Consider the following 23,049-nt stretch of genomic DNA (forward strand, 5'->3'; position numbering starts at 1 on the left):
CAACTTACATGGCTGGTCGTTCCAGCGGCGTGCTCTGGTAGAGGAGCAGGGATGTATTCCAGGCTGTGTGAGGGCAGCATGGGGAACTCTTGGACATCTGGAGAGCTTTGGCCAGCTCTGGTCTCGCTGGTACAGGACGTGCTTGGAGCCCGGGTGAGCCCTGCACTGGCAGATGGCTGAGGGGCGGGCTGGGTCAGCTGCTGGGAGAGAAGTGGGGGGGTTGGTGCTGCCCACAGTTGCTTTTGGGGAGGCAGTACAGGAGATGGAGTCAGACTCTTCTGAGGGATGCACAGGGACAGGATGAGCCACAACAGACACTGTCCCACACAGTGTCAGGGGGAACGTTCCCATTATGAGGGCAGTCAAACACCGGCCATGGGCATCTCAGACCAGCACTTGCAGGCAACACCTGGTGGGCCCCCTCCAGGCTCAGCCCATCTCAGGCTTCCTAAGGAAAAGGCAAACAACATGAAAACCCTGGCTACCAGCACACCAGAAACCAGGTTTTGAAGCAGGTTGCAGTGGTGCAGGGGACATCCTCCCCACCATCTCCTCCCAAGATAACAACAGCAGCACAGCCACAATCTCACAACCTCAGCCAGAAGCTCAGGGAATTTCCTTTCCTCAGGAACAGCAGCTCCTGAATCAGCCCCTGGCTTCACTCAAAATGCTGGCAGAAAGGAGGTCTGCAGGGCTGCTCCTGTGAAGATCTGCTTGCCCTGCAGGGACAGGAAAGGGAGACCAATATGCCCCCACTCCCTCACCCCACATCCTGGGCACCAGGGCTCAAGGTGGTAAGGAAACAGAAAGAAATACCGGTTTTCAAGTTAAGTATTTTTATTATCAAAATTATTACATCTCTTGTGAAAGTTCAAATGTTACAGCATGGTGTAAAAACTCCACTAGAGTAAGAAGCTACAGCCCCCACCTTTCCTAGAGCTTTCCAGGGTCCCTCCCTCCTGCCCCCCTGCTGCGCCCAAAGGTGCTGGAGCCTCTGGGCAGGGCCCCCCGGCCCCCTCTCGCCGCCTGGCAGGGCAGAGCCTGCCTGCCCCGTGCTGCTCAGAGCACGAAAGGGGAGGCTGCACCCCCAGGGCTAAGCCAAGTGAAGTTTACACCTATTTTATACAGTATACAGACACCCAACTGCGGGGTGACAAGTTCCATCCCAACACGCTCACAGCCAGACAGTGTGAGAAAGTTACTCTTTGTTTCAATATTTTAAAAGTCTCCCCTAGGCTGAACAAACACCTGATTTCAATTGTGAATTAGAGAAACCTGTAACAGTCCTAAAAAAAGAGGAAGAAGACTGTGCATCTGAAAGGACAGGGGAGACAGACTCACAGCATTATGTTATCCAAGAGAAAGGAGAAGTTCCACTGCAGCACCAGGGATGACACCTGTCATATATTAGCTAACCTACTATGGTTATAACTGAATATAAAATTAGATAAATAAAAACACGCCCGATATTACAGTAAACAAGTGAGAAAGAAGCTGGCAATCGTATGGAATTGAACAGACAGCGCACTGTGTCTGGGCTGGCTCTCCTGCCACGCTCGGCGGGTGACGGCGGCTGGGAAGGACCCCACATGGCACTGCCCCAAGAGCCTCTGGCTCGGCACAGACCGGGGTCTGCACCCAACGCCCCAGCACCGCCCCTCGGCAGCCCCCGCTCCTCCGCCTGCAGCCCCCCGTGCACTGCAGCATCACTTGCCTGATCAGGCCCTCGGTCACCCCCCACGTGTCTCCACACCGGCAGCCAGAGACCCCTGGCATGGCGGTGTGTGACAGCACAGCCTCGGCCGTGCTCCTGTTCACAGACTCCTTAAGCGACCTTAGAACACTCGTTCACGATAGCCCTGCAAGGAAGCAGCACATGACAGCGCACCCCAGACCCTCTGCAGCGACAGGCACACTTTCCAACCCCCTCCCTCCTGTGCTAGTTCACATTTGCGGAGACTCTGTTGTCCTGGAAAAAGCTCTGACAGTGGCAGTGGTGACCCAGGCCCAAAGGCAGCCGTGTGCGCTCATCTGCTTGTGACTGGAATGATCGTAACGGATTAAAGCCCTCCCCAGAACGCACTGAGAACCTGACCTATAAAGAGATTGGAGTTAACTTCCCCCAACGTTTCCTTTAAACTGCTTTCAAATTCAGAACGGTGTCCGTGCTGCATGAGTGACTATGGCCATGGGCACGGACCAGAGACAGAGGCTGTGCCACAGTCATTGCACTTGAACCATTTGCTTTTTTTTTTTTCCTTTTTTTTGTTTTTGTTTTTGCAATGTACCCACGCATCAGGGAACTGCTTTGCTACAGTCTCTGCCTCAGAGAAATCTGCGTTCTCCTACCAGGCCAGAGGCCAATACTGCTCACAAATCTCACCCGTGCATTTCAGACCTCAGCCTCTGACCCCTGGCACCCCAGCATCAGGTGCAAGCTCCCAACACCGGCCCAGGAGCCACTTCCAGAGGTGACTGGAAGGAGCTATGGGCAGTTTTGTCCTCCTGGAGTCCAGGCAGCCCTAGGAAAGTCCTGTTTGAGTCTTTACTCCAGAACCTTGAAGCTGCTGCAGTCTGTACTGGTGGACACTGCCTCCCCCGCGGTGTGGATAGTGTTGTGCACTGGAGATCACTGCGCCCCGGGAGCCCTGGTAGAGCACAGACTGCCCGGAGTTGGGCAGACTGATAGTCCGCAAGTCTGACTGTAGTGAGCGAGCACTTTGGGGAGCGGAGGAGGAGCCCGACACACCCGTGCAGGGCTGGGAGCCCGACTCGGAGGAGAGAGAGTCCACAGCTGTCTGCTGTGCCGGGCTGGCAGCCGCGGGGCAGCTCTTCCTCAGGAGGCTGCTGCTGACGCTGCCAGAGTGCTGCTGGCTGCTGAAATACCCCGAGGTCCCTGCAAACAGGGCAGAGCAGTCTGTGGAGACCGAGTGGGCAGGGCTGGAGTACGAGGTGGAGGAGAGGGATGTTTCTGAGGAACCATGGGAGAGGCCGTGTCCTGTCCTCTGTGCTGCTGCTCGGTAGCTGTATCCAGGAGACGGCGCGAGGTGCCCTCTGTACGGGGAGGAGCTCTGCTGGAGCAGGGTCTGTGATTCTGCCTGGGGACTGTCAGACTGCAGCAGCTGAACAAGGCATGGGGAAAAAAAAAGAAAAGCCATGTCAGATTGACTTTCACGTTTCCTACCTCCTTCTCATGATGAAGGTACTTAGTGCAGCAGGACTGGGAACAATTGGCAGCCAAGGGCAGTTTCCCCCTTATCTCTTTAAAGGTTTTATTTCAGAATGTGCAGATAATACATGAAAGCATTTACCTGGTAGCTGTACCGAGAAGGACTGTAAACTGCTGGTCCTTTGTGGGCTTCTGGAGTGTCTCCTTCTGCTGTGTCTGCAATGTACAGGCAGCATGTTAAACCTCACCCTCTGGACTGAGGCCGGACAGTAGCTCCCTCTCAAATGGCACCACCAACAGCCCAGCCCTCGTGTTCTGCATCCAGCAGCAGCTGAGACCAGAGCAGCCTCCTCAGCCATCAGCATTCCAGAAGCTGAAGAGTCCCAGTAGAAGACAACTGGGAGACCTTAACATATACAAACAGCCACATGTGTGAAGAAGGGCTACTCCCCTCACCCCAGTGCACTCTGGTTCAGCACAAAGCCCACCTGCCTTGGACCAGCCTGTCTGAATGGCCACACCTGGAGACTCAGCATGGACACAGCCTGGGCTCCCCTGGCTCCTCAGCAGGATACCAGAGGCAGAAGATGGTTTCTAAGATCTTGGCAATTTCCGACTCAGCCTTGGTTACAGGAATCCACAATGGATACAGTTACAGCTCAGGAGACAAAACTGTCCCTTCTTGGAGGGCTGTCAGCAGGATCCTGTAGCCGGTTTTCCTCAAAGGGTAGGCAAGAAGTACTTACTGCAGCGACCCAGCCCCTGAGCCACGTCTATGTTTCAGCTGCTACCCTTGTAACCGTGGCTGGTGATCCTGCTTTCTTCAGGAGGAAGCTGCTGGGACTAGCAGACTTCCCATCAGAGTTCTGTTGCAGACTAATGACAGAGTTGTTTATCTGCAGCATCTCAGGGATTCTCAGCAGCCAGATTTGAAATGCCTTGGTGAAACACTGTTGGTATTAGTATCAAATTTATATGACAGATGTGTCTCAGTCATGAAACAGGACACGCTGCCTCAGTCTGCTCTGTACTTCTGCCAGACAGGTCTGGCTTTGGCCCCAGCTGCACTGGCACGAGCACCAGTGCCAGCAGTGTCTCTGGCTCTGCTGCCATTGTCCTCTCTGTGCTGCACTACAGTGCTGGCTTAGCTAACAAGGATCTGGACAGAGCTCGTCTGCTCTTGAGGCTCAGGAGCCTTTTTCCTCAGGGCACAGACCTGCACAGAAACTGGGGCGTGAAGCTTCCAGCACGTGTCCTGTGCCACCTTCCATTTCTGAAATGACATCGATGCAGCAAGTGGCTGTTGGACTTGCTGCAGGTGACATTCCCAGTACTGCAGAAAGGCAAAATTTGGAAGTTCGGGGCATGTTTTGTTAAGCAGTCACGCACTGAAGAGACTAACTGTTCAATCCAGGAGATCGCTGTGATTCACAGAAGTTGAGTATGAGAATCAGAAGAAATCTAAAGACTGTTTTTTAAACAGCTGGGCATGCTGGCAGAGCTGCACAATTTACTGCCAGTGCCTGTTCTTAGAAAAATCCTCGACAAGTTAAAGACAAGTTGAAAGACTAAATTACAAAGGGTAAATAAACTATGACCTTCCTGAATTTGCTTTATGTAAACTTAAAAGCTAAAGCCAACATCTCCCTTCCCCATTTCCCAATACCTGCACTAGGAATGACATGAAGAACTGCTTTTCTTGGCAGTACTGGCCTGTGTCAACCTAAAACATATATGAAGTGACAGCTTTAGCTGGGAGCAGCTGCAGTTCTCAGAAGCGTGGAATGCACACAAATTCCATTTCATTCCTACATGCCTCATCAGCAAACCTCCAAGTTTGGGATTTTTCAGTTCCCCTCAATATTATCTGTTACAGCATCAAGTGAACATGTGCATCTTCACCATTCCAGGTGCTACCAGGAACGGCATGGACTCAGCCACCCGTTTGTTTCATGAAGAAGCAGAGCAGCAACTGGGGGAGGGAAGGTGGCCCACAAAATCTAAACAAGAATATAAACTAGAATCTAAACAAGCTGCTGAAGAAATTGCCACAGTAAGCAAAAGAAGAAAAAACGTAATTTGGTGTGGTGGGATGAAGGAGACAAGACGACTTTTGTCAGCTGCAGCATTAGGTTTTCACAGCTCAGAGTGGGATGGGGTTTACGTAACAAGAAAGAAGAATGTACCACTGCAGATGAAAGTTTAATTCCAGCCTAACTTTAGGGTGAGACTGAAGAGCCAGAGATGTACAGGTTAGAGTGGGCAAAGGCCTGTTGCAGGAGCCAGGATTTTGCCTACTCAAATAAACACCAAGAAAGCCACTTCCAATGGTACGGGAAAGACAGGGAAGAGACTCCCAGTGGGGTTCCATGAAACTGTGACATTTTTGATAAGGAAGAGGATTTCCTCTCAAGACTGGATGAAGGAAAAGAATTGAAAAGATGTGCCTAGGTGTACAAAACCAGGAAAACCCTCGATGAGACACCAGTTTTCAGAGGCTGGTCTCAAATACACCTTACTGCAACTGGGGGGAAAAAAGTCTGATTTGGAATGAAGTAAATACATACTTGCCCTAAAATGCTCAGAAATGAGATATTACATTTGTGTGAATGTTCAGCCAATGAGAATTAAATGATAGCACCTTCTTAGCACATCTGTCCAAGGACAAAGAAGCTGTCCCTGTCAGAACCAAGATGCAGGCAGTCTAGAATCCAACCCTGGAGAAACCTAGTGGTCTTCCAGGTCTAACAGAAGAGGGATACAGGCTCAAGTAATATGTGAATAACAATAAAGTATGGTTTGCAGAAAGCAACTTCGATAATGTTAAAGATGAAGGTACAACTGACAAGTTGGCCATCATTTCCCACCAACCAAACGTCCAAAAGTTTCACTGTCCTACCTGCATCCTTCTCAACAGCACTGTCACAGGTAGGTGAGGATTCGTGTCTCTGGGACACCTTTGCACCACTCCTCAGCACCTTCTCAAGTATCCCCCGGCCCTCTCGGAGCCTCTCCACCGACGTCGGGACCATCCTGCAACAAAAACCCAGGAACAGCTGAGGACTGCTACTACACAGCCAGGAACAACATGACCAAAGCACAGGGGCTGTGGGTTCCTTGGTGTAACCACAACATGGGTTTGTCTTTAAAGTCTCTGCTTAAGTTCACCGGTACCATGTCAGTGCAAATAGAAACCCCTACTGCAGAAAGGAAGGATCAGAGACTACCAGGTCTTTAGACAGATGAGGAATAAACTTCTGAACTGCTTTTGCCACGTAAAAAACCTCTGGTGGGATTTCAGACTGCCAGTCCTTGGCTATCATGACATCACTGCTCTCAGAAAACCAAGTCCTTTATCAAAAACACGGTGTAAACATCCAGTTCAGTAAATCACCTGATTACAGAAAAAAACTGGTTTGAAATCCAACAGCATTTTGAAAATCCTGGTAGATTAAATACAGTTTTTTCCATAATTACTTTTATTCAAACTAAAAAGAAGGAAACTCAATACCTTTATGATAATACAGTGCCAAGACAACACAGCTGGATAATGCAACGTTCCTGGAGCAAAAGTTGCTTGGCCATTTTGCCTATTAATGACACTCTGTCCCGTTTATTTTGTAGTGTGAAAACTCTCCACTCAAGATTAGTGCTAGATATCATTCCATTATGTAAGTGTCTTGTCTGAGGGTGAAACAGAGGTGAAATGGCTTTCTTAAAGCCAATCTGATGAAGAAAAACAGAGCTACAGACAAACCCCAGACCTCTGGGTCAACATTCCATCTACCATGCACAGGACCATCCACATCTCTATAGAAATATGTGGCTCAACATCTAAGACAACATCACCTTGACCAGGGACTTACAACACCTTTACCCTGGACACTGAAGAACATGTGCCTTAAAAATGCCTGAATTTAAATATTCAGATTACATTAAATGCACTGCATATCATGTAAGCATGCAGTCTAACAGCATGTTAACTGATTTCTGTACTTATTTTTTTTAATATTTACTGAAAACTGTGCTTTATATCATGGTTTTTTTATTATTTTTGTTTGGTTTTTAAATAAATATCCCAAACATTGAAGTTCACCCTCACTTAAGGAGAAGGGGCCAGAGTTCACACCTCATGGAGGTGAATGGGGTGAGGGGGTGAGTTCACACCTTCCTTTGCTGTTATTGTTTTGCTGGAGACAGTTTGCTGCCAGGCTGGGTTTACTGGGCAGCAGCACATCTGTTTACTTTGTGACGTCTATCTTGGCAAGTGAAGGAGACAAACTTCCTATTTCTTTTAATGAAAGCTATCAGCAATTAGTGCAGAATTCAGCAAAAATCTGGAAAACTCTAAAAATTAAGGCATGGAATTTTAGTTCCCACCATTTTCTTCTGTTCCTAATATTACTGTGACTATCTGGAAACGTATCTGACATGTAAGCATTGAGAGTTAAAGATGAAATTGGGTCACAACTTTAGCTCAGAAACATGCAGGTTCTAATATATTTCTTAAAAGTAGAAGGTGACTGTACATTTGTCAGCCTTGCCCATTAAAACACAGAAACCCAAGAATTTAAAGGGCAGCAAATCTACTTAATCCCATTTCAAAACGTTATCAGCATGGTTTCAACTTTATATCCAATGTCCCATAACAATAGGATCTTTATTCCCACACAATACTTGCTCCTGAATCCACATGAGAAACTGAAGCCAGAGCAGCACCTGCTGAGGAGCAGCAGATGAAGCTCACAGCACATAAAACATGCTACTAGAGCAAGGATGCCACACTGACACCTCACCCTGAACTAGTTTTAGCTCATTCAGCTGTTTTGGTTTCTTTTTCTGCTCTTTTACAAGCAGAAGGAAGCAGCACAGGAGAGGAGGGGAAAAACACGGGATATTATCACTTGTATAGACTGATAACAGAATAATGATGGTAAACTAATCATTAGCAGACTGCCTCTGCTGTGGCCAGTCCCAGGATCTGGCAGAAGGTCATCTGGTAGACAGAGAACTGTCAGAGAGATACAAGACAATTGTTTCTATTAATCTCTGCTTGAAAACTGATGGAAAAAGGAAGGAAACAGATCTTATTACTCCTGCAAACTCATCCAAGTACCTAAGCACTTTCAACATAAACTTCATACTTCTCACTGCCTTCAGCATTGCTTTGCATCTCTCCCCTTGCCATCCCCCTGCCATTATCCGAGCAGTGACACAGCCACGCACGTGGAGGATCAGCACCAGGAAAGGTGTGTGTGCCTTTCTGCCTGTGGTGTGCACAAACAGAACCTGAATGCAGAACAGCAGAGCCAGTGTCCTACACAGCTCCAGTCACAACATCCCAGCCATCACTGCACAGGCACTACAAAGCCACACTTGGCATTTCAGTGCTGCAGTACTTAATGGTTTGGACCAGACATTACTATCAGGTTCAAGTGTTTTTGAAGATGAGCCTTCCTCCTTATCAAACCTGCTCACGGTAACACGATAAGGGTGGTTTTTCTGTGCCTTTGGCAAGCCACCAACCACAGTCAGGTAACTGTTCTTCAAGCTGTATTTACAGGGCATTAGGAAAGCTGAAGTTGTTGCTGTCTCTGCTTCTTAAATGCAAAGTTGGAGAGGGCTGCAAGTTTCCCTTCAGAGTAGGAGTGGACTTAGTATCACTCATGTCCAAAAAGTATGGAGGTTCATCAAGAAAAGACCTGGATTACATTTTCATTGCATGGGCAAGACCTTCCAACCCAAGACCTCAAACGGGAAGTGGTGGAATAGCAACAACTGCTTAACTTCATATGTTTCAAGACAGATTTTTGGTATCTAAAGGGCAGGCGGGGAAGGCTGCTGGTATCCTTCACGGTTGTTTAGCAATTAAGAAAGAGAACAATGCCAAGAGACCCAACCGAATCCATCCCACTGCGCATATTGTTATGGAAATACCTCCTACAGAGTTCAGTCCTTCCCTGTGGAACAATCTCAGGCTGGCTTGGAAGGATGACACTCACCACCTACTGCTGATGCTCTCCTGGGATTTGCTGAGTGATGATGAAGAACCACAGCCCCTGGAGTCCGGTGGGCTGACGTCCTCTACGTGAGGCAGGGAGGGATGGGAAGGGGAGAAGCCACTTTGTGGGGAGGACGGGGTTCGCCCTGCGGAGCCCGACGGGCCGTCTGTGTCAGTCCCAGAGGAGCTGCTGCCCTGCCGGGTGGGGGTCCCTGCCCCTCGCACCGAATCGCCGCCCTCCTTGGCCTCCTGTTTCCGCTTGCGGTATTCCAGTAGGGATACCTGGGAGAGACAGCACAGCACAGACATGACTCAGGGAATGCAGTGGACTAGGACAAGGAGGAGGAACATGCCCACACACCACTTAAAAAATCTATTTCCCTGGGTTTGCAGATAAGACTTGATGAGGCAAAGTGGGATTATCAACTCTTCCTGAATCTGCAGAGCCAAGTGGTACAAATTTGGACTGCCATGCCGTTTTACTTTTTATGACCATTGTTTCAGCAGAAACATCCAGCTAGTTTGGTTCTCTAACAACCTGGATTTTCACATTACTTCAGGACATGCATGCATATTCAAGCATCCAGCCTCTATATCCTCCCTTCTCTCAAAATCCTTCACATTCTTCAGTTTGTGATATTATGGAAATTTTTTTCAATATCTGTACATCCCTGGTAATAAGAGCCTTCTTCACAGAACTGGCATCTTCAGTGCCCCATTCATGTGTATTAGTTCAGCCACATTAATGACAAAAACTCGGTGGAGCCCAGCACAGAACTTCGACTTGCTTAGAGCAGGTTCCTGCTATGGAGGCATCGCAAACTTCCAGCACTGCCACCTAAACAAACTGCTTTTAGCAAAGGTAGAATGTATTTTCTGCAAAGCAGTCTCACATTTGTCAAAGACACCAACCAAAGATAACCCAGTCCCGCAACACAGGGACAGCAGAACCAAAATATTTCCAGCTGAGCCTTTATCTTTCAGTGTGCGTTCCCTCAGAGTTATTATAAGGCACAGAGCCATAAAGGACTCACAGAAGGCAGCTCTGATGAAGAATTTATCAACTATGACTCAATGCCCATACAGAAGGCTTTATGATGCTAAAATACTGAACAGTCTATTTCCAAAAGTAACTCAACATATGAGGGTTTTAAGATAAGTGTAACTTTAAAAGAAAATCAAAGGAAAATAAAAATCAAGAGCCCCCAGAAATGGAATGGAAATAAGATATTCCATCCAGTTGGACCGTTATACAAGTGATCTGAGTTACCACACTTGCCATAAAAAAGAAATCCAAGCACAGGAAAAAGCACCAGTATTTGTCCCACAAGTACCCTATTTTATCACAGCACCACCTTGACTCACCATTTTCACTCAGTTTTAGTCCCATGAGGGTCACTGGCCTGCTATTAGAAACCAATAGGTATTTGCTTTCTTTAAACCATATTCCTGTGGTTTTAGTTTCAAAGAGTTAACTTTCAAGTAATGACCTTCATCTACTTTCTTTGCAATGTTATGGAAATGTTCTAATATGTTCTAATAAACAGACTATGTTTTCTTTTGAAACATTATATCCTCTTACCTACTAAGGACCCTTTTCATCCTGATAAATAACACCTCCACCAGCTGTACAGCTGCACTGTATTATTACTCTGGGTCTTGTCTCATTTTAACAACTGTTGATGAAAGCTGCCAGCATCTTGCTCTACTTTCTGTGCTCCCAGAAGAGGTATTTTCACTGTGGTCTTTTTCTTCCACCTCTCACATCAAAATCTTGCCTAAAGGGTAACAACTCTCTTTTAACAACTGTTTTCACCCAGGCACTGGATGCCTGGATTACTCGCCCAGACTCTCTTCCTTTTGCCTGCAAGTCTTTCCCGTGGTGTTTACAGTTCCCACAGAGGTTCCTGCAACCTAAGAATTTCTTTTTCAGGAATACTTGCCTTCTTCCTTTGCGGTGGATTCTGGGGAGCAGCTCTGACGCCCTCGCAAGCCCTCTCGCCGCAGGGAGACATGGATCCGTGCGCTGCCTCTTTGAGCAGCCCCGACTCGTGTCTGCTGAAATACCCTTCGGCAGGAGATCTGCAGCATCCCGCTTCCGAATTCATGGGCTTCCTCTCTCCCAAAGGAGGAGACCCCCGCAACAACCCATCTACACGTGGCATAGCGTTCAGTGGGGAGAAGGCATACATTAAATTAAACTCTGTCCGAAAAGCCTGATCAGAGCTTCGTAGCAGCATCTGTGCTTCCCCACTTTTCCCTGGGAAGTTCATCTCTGAAGTAGAGTTTATGGAGGGCTGTGGAGCCACATCAGAGGATCCAAAGCTGAGCAGCGATGGCCGTTCTTGGTTTGCACTGGAATCCAAGTACCCTCCCTTCGAATCCAGGTCGGACCGGAGGCAGACCTGGAAAGTCCGAGAAGGATATATAGGTAGGGGGGTGGGAAGTCAGGAAAAGTGTCAGGCAAGGGTGGGGAGAGAAATTTAAGTCAGAAAGTGCTCTGTACAATGCTAGCTTCCTGCTTCCCAGTTCCTTTCTGATTACCCCATAGGGTCTCTCCTGCACTGTTTTGCTCATTCCACAGGGGAATGACAGACTAAACAATGATCAGTTCAGCTGTCCAGAATGGGATGCCCTTTCCCCTTCAGCAGTCTTTCTGCAACAAGAGGATAAGGCTTGGCACTCTCCCCAGGCAGTCAGTGAATTCAAAACAGCATTTTCAATTGCCTCATACGTCCCCAAGCTGATGTTAACACATAGCAGTAGCTATATTAATTATGGAGAGAGAACAGAAAACTTCTGCTGTCCTTTTGCTGTTATATTAGCCAAGTTCTTGACTCTCCCAAGTCAGCCACTACTAACTTCCTAACAATAAAATACCCAGGACATCTAAGCCATTTGTTTTCACTTATTGTGAGCTTTGGAAATCTCCAACAATAGTACATTCATTTAATTTTTACTGCATTTCTACATTTTACAATATCCAACAAAACCACAATGGCATCATCTTTGTGCTGTCACAGTTTCTGGAGCACTAGGCACTGATACAACAGTATATCCATTTATCTGCTTGAAGTGCCAAAAACCCTCCAGGGCAGCAGAATAATAATCTCCTTCACCACGTTAATATGTCAGGATCTCAGACAATGAGTATAACTGACAAGATTTCATCCTTTTTGCAGGACTGCAGTGCAGAGGGAAAAACGCAGCAGCACCAGGCACCAGCTCTCCTCTTCTGCTGTCGTTGAGAACGCTTCCCCTGCTGTATTACAGCTCCAAGTAATCCACCACATTGGAGATGAGCACAGATTTTCTACTATGAAACAGTCTCTGAGCAAGGCACTTCACCTCATATTTTACAACAAGGCACTAGGTAAGCAAAATACTACTTTGTGACATCTCCTCAACATTTTCAGTCTGCAAGTGAGCGGGTTTAGATACACCAAGGCTGAAGAGAGCAGGTCGGGTGCACCACTGTGTGTGCTCGTCAGTCAAAACTAGTGGTGAGTGCTTTCCCTTCCCCAGCAGTCATTTTGGCACTGCTGAGTAAATATCACAGACCACTTATCTGCTGGGCTGGGTCTGACACTGACGATGACATTTGCAGAGTGCCCAGATCTCTTGCCTTCACCTCAACAGCTGAGACATACCAAGTCTTCCCACCAGGGTCAACAAGTGAATCAAAAATTCCAGTCTTCAATTTGTTTGCTCTCTTGTGACAACCCCGAAAACTCTCCTCAGCCTTGCTGTGACTAACGCTCCACACTTATTCCCACTGCCTCCATGCCCCTCACCCCTCCCCTCCCAGCACACACGGGCCCGGGTGCGGTAACTACCTCAGGTGACATGGACTCGGGCCTATGCGCAGGGGAGCTCTCGGGGGAGGATACGTTCTAGAGGAGGGAAAAGCATCTAGTTATTCATCTACTTAAAAAGTCAAGAAGCAAAATACAATGTACAAAATACAAGCACAGAGGTTAGCAATGGCTATTCTAAACAAAAACCATCCCAGGAACTGGCCCCAGCCTGGACAGCAACGTGGTTGGTTAAGTGGGTTCTAAAGCTTCCTAGAAGCACAGACAGGACTGGGTTACTGCATCTCATGATGCAACTTAGAACCCAAAACAGCACATGAACATTAAGAAAAGCAGCATTTTACTCTTTATATTTCTGATGCTGTCAGACAGAGTTTGCACCATGAAATATAGAGAAAGAAATTTATGGTGTTTATTCTGAGAACATGGGAGAGATGGAAAGCCTGGTTTAGCCCAAAAAGTAAACTAAGATCCCTCAAACACGAAGGTGACCTTTCACAGACATTACACTAAAAACCAAAACAGTCTCCTTCAATCCACTGTGGGTCACCTTTCCAGATAAAGTCAAGAGAAGAGGTGTGGACAGCCAGCTTTATGAAATGTCATATCATCTGAGCACCTATCAGTGAGGCAGTGTATGCCCTTGACAGCAGTTAAGGGCTCCTTCCCAAGCACTTCCCTTTCCATGCTAATGAGAAGGCCTAAAATAGAATCAAAGAAGGTTTCCCAGAGAAATATGGCAGCAGTCACTGTCTTGTGCAAAGCAGAAAACCTCAGGAAACTGAGGAATCTCAAATTTGTTAGCTAAAAAAAAATTCAGACAAACTCCACAGAAAAAGCAGATGCATGTCCTCACGCTTCTATAGTCACTCCTATGAATATGCAGGGCTAAGCATCCTCTAAATTGTTTCCAGTCTAAAAAGGTCACAAAACAGTCTGAAAAAACTCAATCTGCAAAAAGCTGACAACCAGAGCTTCAGAAGGTTTATGATACAAGTTTTTCAGAGAGCAGCTAGGAAATCAGTCAAGAAGGAACTTTCTTAGAAGCCTTCAAAAATGTATTTCTAAGAAGACAAGCTTCCTTGAGGAAGCTTGTGAACTGATGGAAGAATCTTTCTGTCACTCTCTTCCCACAGGGCCACAGGACTGAAACATAAAGTTTTATACTTGGGGAGATGCATTTCCTCCAGTTAGAACTGATGATAACGAAACGAAACAGACATGACATTAAAACAGTGATATTATGAATGAGGTGCACTGGAGGAAATACAAAAGTTTGAATGGAGAAGCCTATGGTCCTGTGAGTTGTTAAGACTCTTTTCAAGAGGAAAAAAGGAGAAAGACAAGTAAGTTATAGATACCCAGTGAAATCAAGGCTAGTTAACTAACAATGTGGTAGGACAGGAAAGGGATGATTAGACTGTGGCAACACTGCCCTGAGCTGCCTCCTTAACCACTGCCAGGGAAAGGATCACTTCCTATTGAGCTCTCTGCCTGGAACAGTCTTTTATCTCTCTCCTCAGTGCTCCACAATCTTCCCTGCTAACTTCTACAGAGCTGCCCCTCAAACAACTTACAAGACAGGGCTCTCAAAGAAAATAATCAAAGCACACTAAGCTAAAAATACCACAAAAAATACCACCTGCTGCAAAATGGATGAGGGATTCCTGCAAAATAGTCCCTAGTATGGAGCAGTCCATCACTGCACCATTTTTTTATAATGGTTCTAACTGGCAGAGTACGAGCAGCTGGCCTGAAGAGTTCCACAAGTTTTTAATGAAAATATGCAATGCTAGAAAACAAAACTAAATCTGCAAACAGCGTGATCCCTACTCACAGGCACAGAGCAGCAACAGAAAGTGGAAGGTCCTGGTGGGATGAATGCTGGTAATTCTCCCACAGAGTTTAGAGCAATGGAAACCACCTACAGAGCCTGCACGCTACTAGTGCTGATTTTTGCAAAAGTAAAGTATTAAGAAATCAAAGGTATTACAGTATTTTCTTTCTACCCAATCAAGGTAAAGAAAAACCAAAGGATACAGTGGAAGCTGATGTAAAGTATTTCTACCACACTTGGGGTTACTGAAAGCTGTTTGGAGAAAGAGAAGGTGAGAATGGCAGACAGCCTTTGAGAAATGGAACACTACTGCACGCTTTGGAGGAGGCAGGGTTTGGAAGCCACATTGGCACAGAGATCTGAAGTGGGAAAGATGATTAAAGATCACTGAAAAACCTCCAAAATTCAGGAGCTACTCTGCAGAAATAGAAAAAACAACGTAAGACTAATGTTACTCACAACTACAAAGTGAGGTTTGACATTTAACACAGAAGGAGATTTGGTCAGAAGTGGAGTAGGGGAGAAAGGCAGCAGTGCTCTTGAGGCTGACACTGTGATGCTGGCCAGCAATATAGCCACACACTCCAAAAGGAGGGTGTCCCAAGTGTCGCCCTTGCTACAAATATTCCCATTCCTCTTTTTAGCACCCTCAGTGCTGGGCAGATTTACCTCGAACTGTAGTGGAGTATTGCAGCGACTGGCAGCCAGAGAGGGGATTGGGGAGAACATCACGCCATAGCCGTTGCGACTCTCCTCCTCTCCGGGCAGTGAGGAGCAGGGTGTAGCCAGCTGTGGGCTCGCTGAGCCAGGAACTGAGGGAATGGGAGGTGGAGGGGTCACGGGAGACAGCGGCCGCAGCAGCTTCTTAACATTCTGCTCCATCAAGTAGCGAGACTTCCACTTCTTCAGGGGACTCAGCAAGTCTGAAAAGCAAACTGAGCTGAGGACAGGGCTGAACCATTAACCTTAACCATTACCCATGAGCAAATCATGTTGTCTCCTTCCCCAGCCAAATGAAGCCCATGAGTCTTCAATGCAATTACAAAAGATTCCTACTAATGAAGTACCTCTGAATTACTTCTTTAGCAATGTCTAGATACTGCTACCAGGACAACTCATAATCAGGAACATGCAGTGAACAAGGAAAGGAAATATTTCAACTAGAAGTATGCACAAGAAGGAGCTAGGGGAAAGGAAGACAGGAAAGGATAAAAAGAGCAGAGAAGAATGAAGAAGAGGGGTCAGAGGACGTGTCACTGTCACTGCTACAAACAAACCAGACGCAGCCCAATTATTGCTACCTGAACCTATAGGTTACATCAATACAGCCCAAACACATTTCAGTTCCATAAAGGATTAAAGCCTTTCCCTCAGGGCTACTCCTCTTTAAAATTTTTTCTGATGCTCAGTTTAAAAAAAAGAAATAAAAAAATCAGTAAATTCTACAGTTCAGTTGTTTGCTTCTTCAGTTCTTGCTCAGGATGTACATTTATTGCTTGTGGCATTCTGTTAATTTCCTGTTTATCTAACTTTTCAATAATCAATTCTGTATAATGTCTCTGTTGTCTAGCCTCCTGCCATCCTTGGAAAACTGATCCCTAGCTGGGCAGATCTTCACTCTCTTTCTCTGTAAAAGGATTCAGACACAGTATTTGACCATTCTGTTCCTTTACATAGATTTTTAACTTCTCCATCTTTGAGACTTAGTCATTTGCCTATTGCATATGTGCCTGTAAGACTTTCCTGTATCTTCCTGCAGTCAGCAGGTATTTAATTGCCCATCTAACAACATCCTGCTGAAAAAAGATAACACTGTACTCACTTCTCCCCCCCCATTCCTTCTATTGTACAAAAGATCACACAGCACTGAGGCTGATGATGCAAGATTAAATTATTATCTTTTTACAAAAAAAATACTGAGAAACTTTGCACATGCTCAAGCTAGAATGGGTCTGCAGAAATTTCAGTGAACAACAAAGCAACGTTCTCACCTACCACAGAGCTGTGCCATCAGGCAGCAGTGCACACTGAGATATCACTTGTACAGCTGCCTTTGCTACTTGGCAACTCCCCCAGTTTGACTCCAGAGCCAGTGCTGCCCTGATGGTGCTGAGCACTTACCTGTGTCATCTTTGCAGATGCTGGAGGAGCTGCTGTTCTCGTTACTTTGGTATAGACACTGGGCTCTGTTCTCTTGAGGAGCTGGTGAGGTCTGAGTCATCCCCTCTTCCAGGGCTTGTTTGATCCAGCGCTGAAACAGAACGAGACTACATAAACGTGAAACTCCTCGGGTACTTTCTATGTCATCTTGCAGGATGCACTCAGACTCCTACGCTCTTGTGGAGCAGGGCAGGCTGCTCAGAACACCGGGATTGCCTCCCTCGCGTGCGCTCAGGCAGGAGCTGTTAGAACACAGCTGTCAGCACCGAGCCCACCACCTACTGTGATGGGGCTGACTGTGCTCTTGATGGGATGTGTTCTGGGAGCAGCAATCCTCAGCAGCAACACAAAGATAAGTAAAGGGCAAATTATAAACATAAAAATGCAAACCACTGGCACCTAAAAATTAATAAAAACAATCATAATTTAAAAGAAAAGGGACACGAATGTGATGGACTATCTACATCCCCTGTTTTTTGCAAAAAAAGCTGTTTCCTGCCCAGGAAAACAAACACAGGAGACCTCTGCTCCACTAAGGTATATTAGAGCTTAACATAGATTCTGCTTTAACAATTCCAGCAGAGAAATGGCTGAGTTTAATCACATTACAATTCTTTCAGGACTGTGCTTGCTGCCAGAGACACAGAGCAAAAAAAATCTGATAAAAATACAAGCATCAGTTTTCAAGGAGGGCAAACCAAGAAAAAAACCCCTTTTCTTCAGCTACTGTTAAAAAAGATAAAAGTCACAGTGGTCTTCTGAACATGGACAATAAAGAATGTATCAGACCTCATACAAGGGAACATGAATTAAAGCCTCAGCGAATCAGCTGCTGCAGCAGGTGCTACCTCTGTATCTTGATACAAACTGACTCTTTATGGCAGGCAGGAACTATCTTTACTATAAAAATAACTGCCGCAATATAAGGGAAAACACTCAGGTGATTCAGTAAAATGAGAGCAAACTGCTGAAAAAAAGCAAAGAGCAATTTTCATTTGTGCAGTTTACCCAGGGGACTCACTTTACCAGACTTTTCTTCTCCCAGAGAGGTTTAAAATTGTAATTTTACCTTTCAGCAATCCACAGTTCATCTGCATGCCAGCAATGTGTATCCCATTAGAGATACACGTGTATGTCTTATGATTCCTCAAAGCTATCGTGAAAGTGCATCAGAAACTCAGAGGCCACAATCCTCAAAGTGAAAACTTCAATACGAGGATGAAGAGCAGGTGACAGGATCTACTTTGATGGCCTTCACTACTGCACAGCAGACGCTTCTTCTCTGTTCAAATGTAACTCAATGGATTCCACTGCGGCCACCAGGAAAAGTGAGAAGTGCCAGCCAGTCTGGAGCACCACTACCTCAAACGTGGCATCTGATCTGACAGCCAAGTCACTGTACAGTGTGTGATTAACGTGAGAGCAGGTTACAGTTCAGTTTCCTTGCGAGGTTCAGACACTGCCATGCTTTGGATGCAAACTGAGATCATCAGCTGAATTTTTGGCACAGTTCTCAGTAGTTTAAGGATGAGGCCTGCTGACAATCCAAGAAAATATGTGATCTATTTCAACAGCCTTTATAAATCAACCTCCCTGGCTGAGTAGTCAAAAGTAGACAAGACAAAGATCAGGTCTTGAGAGACCAATGTCATCAAGTTCTGGACCATTTCTAGACCTCAGCTCGCTGAAAAGGAGGTGTTCTCTGTGAGTTTTCTAAACATTCCTGAACATGAGAAGCAGATTTCTACATCTCCAGACTGTTAAGTCATAAAACCACCAAATGCTAACAAGCATCTTCCAAGAAAAAGCTATGGATCTCCTAACAAAGTGGACAAAAACACTCACTAGAACAGTTAAACATTTACATTCAAAAAGCAGAAATCTAACAAATTATTTCTGCAACATCTGTTCCGGAAAAAGCAGCTTTCAGTATTTTATTAATTATTTAGATAATGAAATAGACATTGTATTTAAGTTTTCAGATTAAGAAACAGGAACATGCTGGATGACAGCATTCACAATTTTCCTACTATATTGGGAAATGGACAAGCAAAAACAGTGCACACCTTAGCACAGGTTAGAACAAAGTACCATATAAAGTCAAAACCAACCACTTCTAAAATTACAGGCTAGAAAACTAATGGGTTGTTCTAACACGCTAAATCATGAACTGAACATGAGTTTAAATCAACCTGTCAAAGAAAACTCCATCATACTGGTATGCACAAAATGTACTAACAGGCTAAAAGAAACCTTTCTGCTTTGAAAATGTCCCAGCTGCAACACAAGGTTTGGACATTCAGCTTTGAGGAAGGTGTGGACTAAATGAAAGTCATCCGTAGTGAAATTAGTCCATTCCCCCTCCAGCACTGAAAATTATCATTTGACTAGAAAATAGTCAAATGTAGCAAAAGATGAGAAGACTTGTTCCATCACAACAGTTTTCACTCAATTGTGAGCTTGCTGGTAGTTGCACAGCAACTGCACTGAGCAGAGAACTCCAAATAACTGTGCCAGCTTTGCTCTGGATGCTTCTCTCTTCCCTGAGGCTCAAAGACACTGTTCAAGTTCAAAAAGCAGCTCAAACCTTGCAGTTCTCAACTTAAAGATGCTTGAGGAGGTTGCCCAGGCACACAGAAACAGACAAGGTTTTGTTCATACATCTATATATGAACCATGAAGAGCTTTACCTAAAAAAGTAAATACCAAAGAGAGACCTCAGCTTCTTTTTGTAGGTGCCTGTAAGGGCATGACAACAAATTGGCTGAAGGTGGAAACAGTAAAGTCCAAAGATTTTCTCTGGAAAAACACCTTCAAACAAAGGAAGGTAAAGAAACCAGGACATGGTACCTGACTCTGAAAGCTACCAAGACAGTTTGATCAGAAAGGATTTCCACATAATTGTTCTCAGGGTCCCAGGAACTGGAAAAGTCTCTGAGCAAAGCCAACAGCAAGATGGATTCTGATACAAATCTGATAAAGCAAACTAACCTGGCTACTGTTTCCCTGTGGATGGGTAAATACTGGCATTTACTGGCCATCTCTGGAGGAATCCACAGCTGTGCTCAGTTCAGGTTTCCTGCATGGCCTCAAGAACCTATTGCAGATAGGCTGTCTAGGATCCAAATCAAAGAGCTGTGGACTTGCTCTTGCAAATAGGCAAACTCAAAGCTTTTAAACCACACAGGCTCTTCCAAAGACAATGGATCTTGACTGGGGCAGTGTTTTCTTGAGGTCCTCTGCAACACTGTCCTATCCCCACAATGCCAACCATCTGTTGATGGAGTAACTGTGAAAGTAGTAACATAAAACTTTCTAAGGGCAACAATTGAATGAAACACTCTTTGAATCACATATGTTGGATAATAAACAGCCACTGTGTATCTGAAAGTACATGTTTCTAAACGTACATGTATCTGAAAGTACATGTTTCTAAACGTACATGTATCTGAAAGTACACGTTCACTGTAACAGAACAGTGACTAGGAGGAAGTCAGCAGTCATAGTCTGGACACTGCATCAACACACCAGCTCAGCAGGAATACATGGAAATAAACTCCAAGAGGACACAACTGTTTTACAAGGGGGCCAGTAAGAGCTGGGTGAGTATACAGCCCATGAAGGTAAGACATGAGCAAACATACCTTTTTACAGGAGCTGTAAATTCCATCCAACAGAAAGGGCCTTCGACGTCTCTCTGGGTTGAAAGGTGAACCAAAGCGAATGTAGTGTTTAGGTGTGGTACAAATCAGCGGGGAGTGGATGAGACCTGGCAACATATTTAGGGTAGTTGCCAAAACTGTTGGGTCTGTAGTAATGCGCAGGGGACACTCAATAGGACACTCCTGCTTTTCTGCCTTGTCGTTCAGCCATTCGGTAACAAGATACTGAAGGAGAAAACACACACGTCAATGCAAGCAGCACAGGTGAAGAAGAAGGGCAGTGTGCCACAATGGTGTATGGGGAAGCAATGCTCAGGTACAACATCTTTCCTCCTCAACAGGAAGAACACAGGCAGGACTTCCTGCGTCAAACCCAATTTTCACTTGTGGCAGGCACAACAACAAGTAATCCAGTGTTACAAAAGTAGCTTGATTTTATGCTCCATTCATCTTATTAAAAGGTTCTCGGAGAACTTGATCACCTTGTTCAAAACTAGTTTCTAACACAAACCTGTAACACCTAACTTATGCCCAGTATGTGGCAGCTGCCTGCTATCTTCTCCAATTTTTCCTCCTTGCCCTTACAAGTTTATCCTAGCTTGTACACTACACTTGCAGCCACATTCCCTCTTGGTCTTCAATTCTAGGTTGAAAGCCAACCTCTTTGTTCTGTCCTAAATGGATACCCCCCAGCCTGCCATCCCACCTTTGAGCACTTGATCATATTTACCTTTTTAGTTTTGGGGTACTTTACTGCAGCTCGATTAGACTGAGATCCTGCAGCCAGGACAGCAGCTGGGTCAGATCCCGTCAACTGTCTGCCTTCTCCTGGCCCTTCCACATTGCTGACATCTGTTGTGGTTACCAAGCTGGCAGTGCTTCCTTCCTCTGGGACAGCCTGCGCGAGTTCAGCTTGCTGGGAACTGGCTTGTTTCTGCCTTCTCAGTCTTTGTGCTGAACTGGTCCGGTATCGAGAGAAACGACTTTTTGGTCGGGGCCTGGAGGGTTTTGCTGGAGCTGGCTTAGTCACTGGTTTCTCAGGGACAGCTTCCTACAATATAAACTGTCATTAGTCCAAGCACCTCTAAGGGTATTCCTTTTCTCTGCATACAGGATCAAGAATTGAGATTGACGCTACCTGACTCTCAAAATCTTGTTGGACTCTGTGTTGGTTCATAAGATGGCCTTGGGGACCCTTCAACACTGGCAAATTATCGTTTTGTCTTCTGCGTTCTTAAAAGGATCAACCAGAACACGGGTCTTTAGGAAGAAAGCAGCAATATGAAACTTGCCGCTTGTCTCAAGGTAACTGCTCTTACTCCTGACCTGAGCTGACATGGAGCATTCCAGGCAAGTGTCTGGGCCCTGCCATAAAATGGGAACACATGCATCCAAAGTAGATTGGGTAAAGAACTCCATCACTGCAGTTATGCATCCAACTTAAGCTCACGCCAGCACAGACGGGGCCCACCCAGTGAAGGAGCTGGGCTTGTTCAGCCCAGAGAGGACAGAAGGGGATGTAACAGCAGTCTTTCTACAACCAAAGCCTGAAGTCACCAAGAAGATGCAGTGGTGCATCAATGTACATACACTGAAATGAGGGGCTCAGACTGGATATATGGCAAAGTTTTTTCACTATAAGAACAGTTACGAATTTGAAGAGGTTTTCCAGAGGGCCTGTGAATCTCCATCCCTGGAGGTTTTCGAGACTGGGCCAGCCAGGTTTGACCTCAGAGCTGACCCTACCTGACTCAGAATAGACTAGAGAGCCCACAAAGTTCCTCCCAACCTGAGCCATCTTATGACCAGATATGCTCTGAGCTTGGTAGAAGGTATCAAACAGTCCTATCTTCATCTTACCGCTACTTGTGAAGACCGTCGTGTGTTAACTCCAGTACTGCTGCTGTTACTGTTAGGAACGTTTGCAGGAGGAGCACTTGGTGCTGAACTTCCATCTTCAGTTTCAGGAGTCTCTGTTTTTATTTCCTCTGGCTCAGGAACTTCAGAATTGATGCTGATTTCAGCGTCAGTGCTGTTACGGTCTGAAGGTTGCTCTCGTCTCCTCTTTCTCTTTTCCAAGTTCTCAAACATGTGCATGATGGCTTCTACCTTCCTGTCTTCCCGTGACTAGAACACAAGAGTAAATTGAAGTCAGCATGGTGAATTATGCACAAAAGGAAGAGAAGGCACAAACAGATATGGGAAGCAGCAGAGGATGGAGAACAACTGCCAAACAGCAATGACAAAAGCCAGACAGGGGACAGAGAGAAGCAGTTCTTTTCAGTTATTTGCATTTTTCACCATGGCAAATTTCCCAGAATAACAACAACATAATCATGTGTTCATAGAGTAACTAGAAGAACTCGACTTTGTTCTTAAATAGGACCACTTAGATACTACTGAGT

General features: G+C 45.8%; 1 protein-coding gene across 1 annotated transcript in view; it reads right to left on the reverse strand.

Moving 5' to 3' along the window:
• Positions 1-819: 819 nt before the first annotated feature.
• The window catches only part of SETD5 (SET domain containing 5), a 46,463-nt gene continuing 24,233 nt past the window's right edge, over positions 820-23,049 (reverse strand). Inside the window, exons 14-24 of the mRNA XM_008925272.4 lie at positions 22,505-22,771; positions 21,375-21,695; positions 20,627-20,869; positions 16,944-17,073; positions 15,492-15,745; positions 13,007-13,063; positions 11,114-11,575; positions 9,172-9,452; positions 6,069-6,202; positions 3,312-3,385; positions 820-3,122 (exon numbers count right to left, since the gene is read on the reverse strand). Coding sequence (XP_008923520.2) covers positions 2,523-3,122; positions 3,312-3,385; positions 6,069-6,202; positions 9,172-9,452; positions 11,114-11,575; positions 13,007-13,063; positions 15,492-15,745; positions 16,944-17,073; positions 20,627-20,869; positions 21,375-21,695; positions 22,505-22,771 — 2,823 coding nt within the window. The 3' untranslated portion in view covers positions 820-2,522. The remainder of the gene's footprint in view (positions 3,123-3,311; positions 3,386-6,068; positions 6,203-9,171; positions 9,453-11,113; positions 11,576-13,006; positions 13,064-15,491; positions 15,746-16,943; positions 17,074-20,626; positions 20,870-21,374; positions 21,696-22,504; positions 22,772-23,049) is intronic.

The sequence above is a fragment of the Manacus vitellinus genome, unplaced genomic scaffold, assembly GCF_001715985.3.
Source record: "Manacus vitellinus isolate BGI_N305 unplaced genomic scaffold, ASM171598v3 scaffold_14_pilon, whole genome shotgun sequence".
NCBI lineage: Eukaryota > Metazoa > Chordata > Aves > Passeriformes > Pipridae > Manacus > Manacus vitellinus.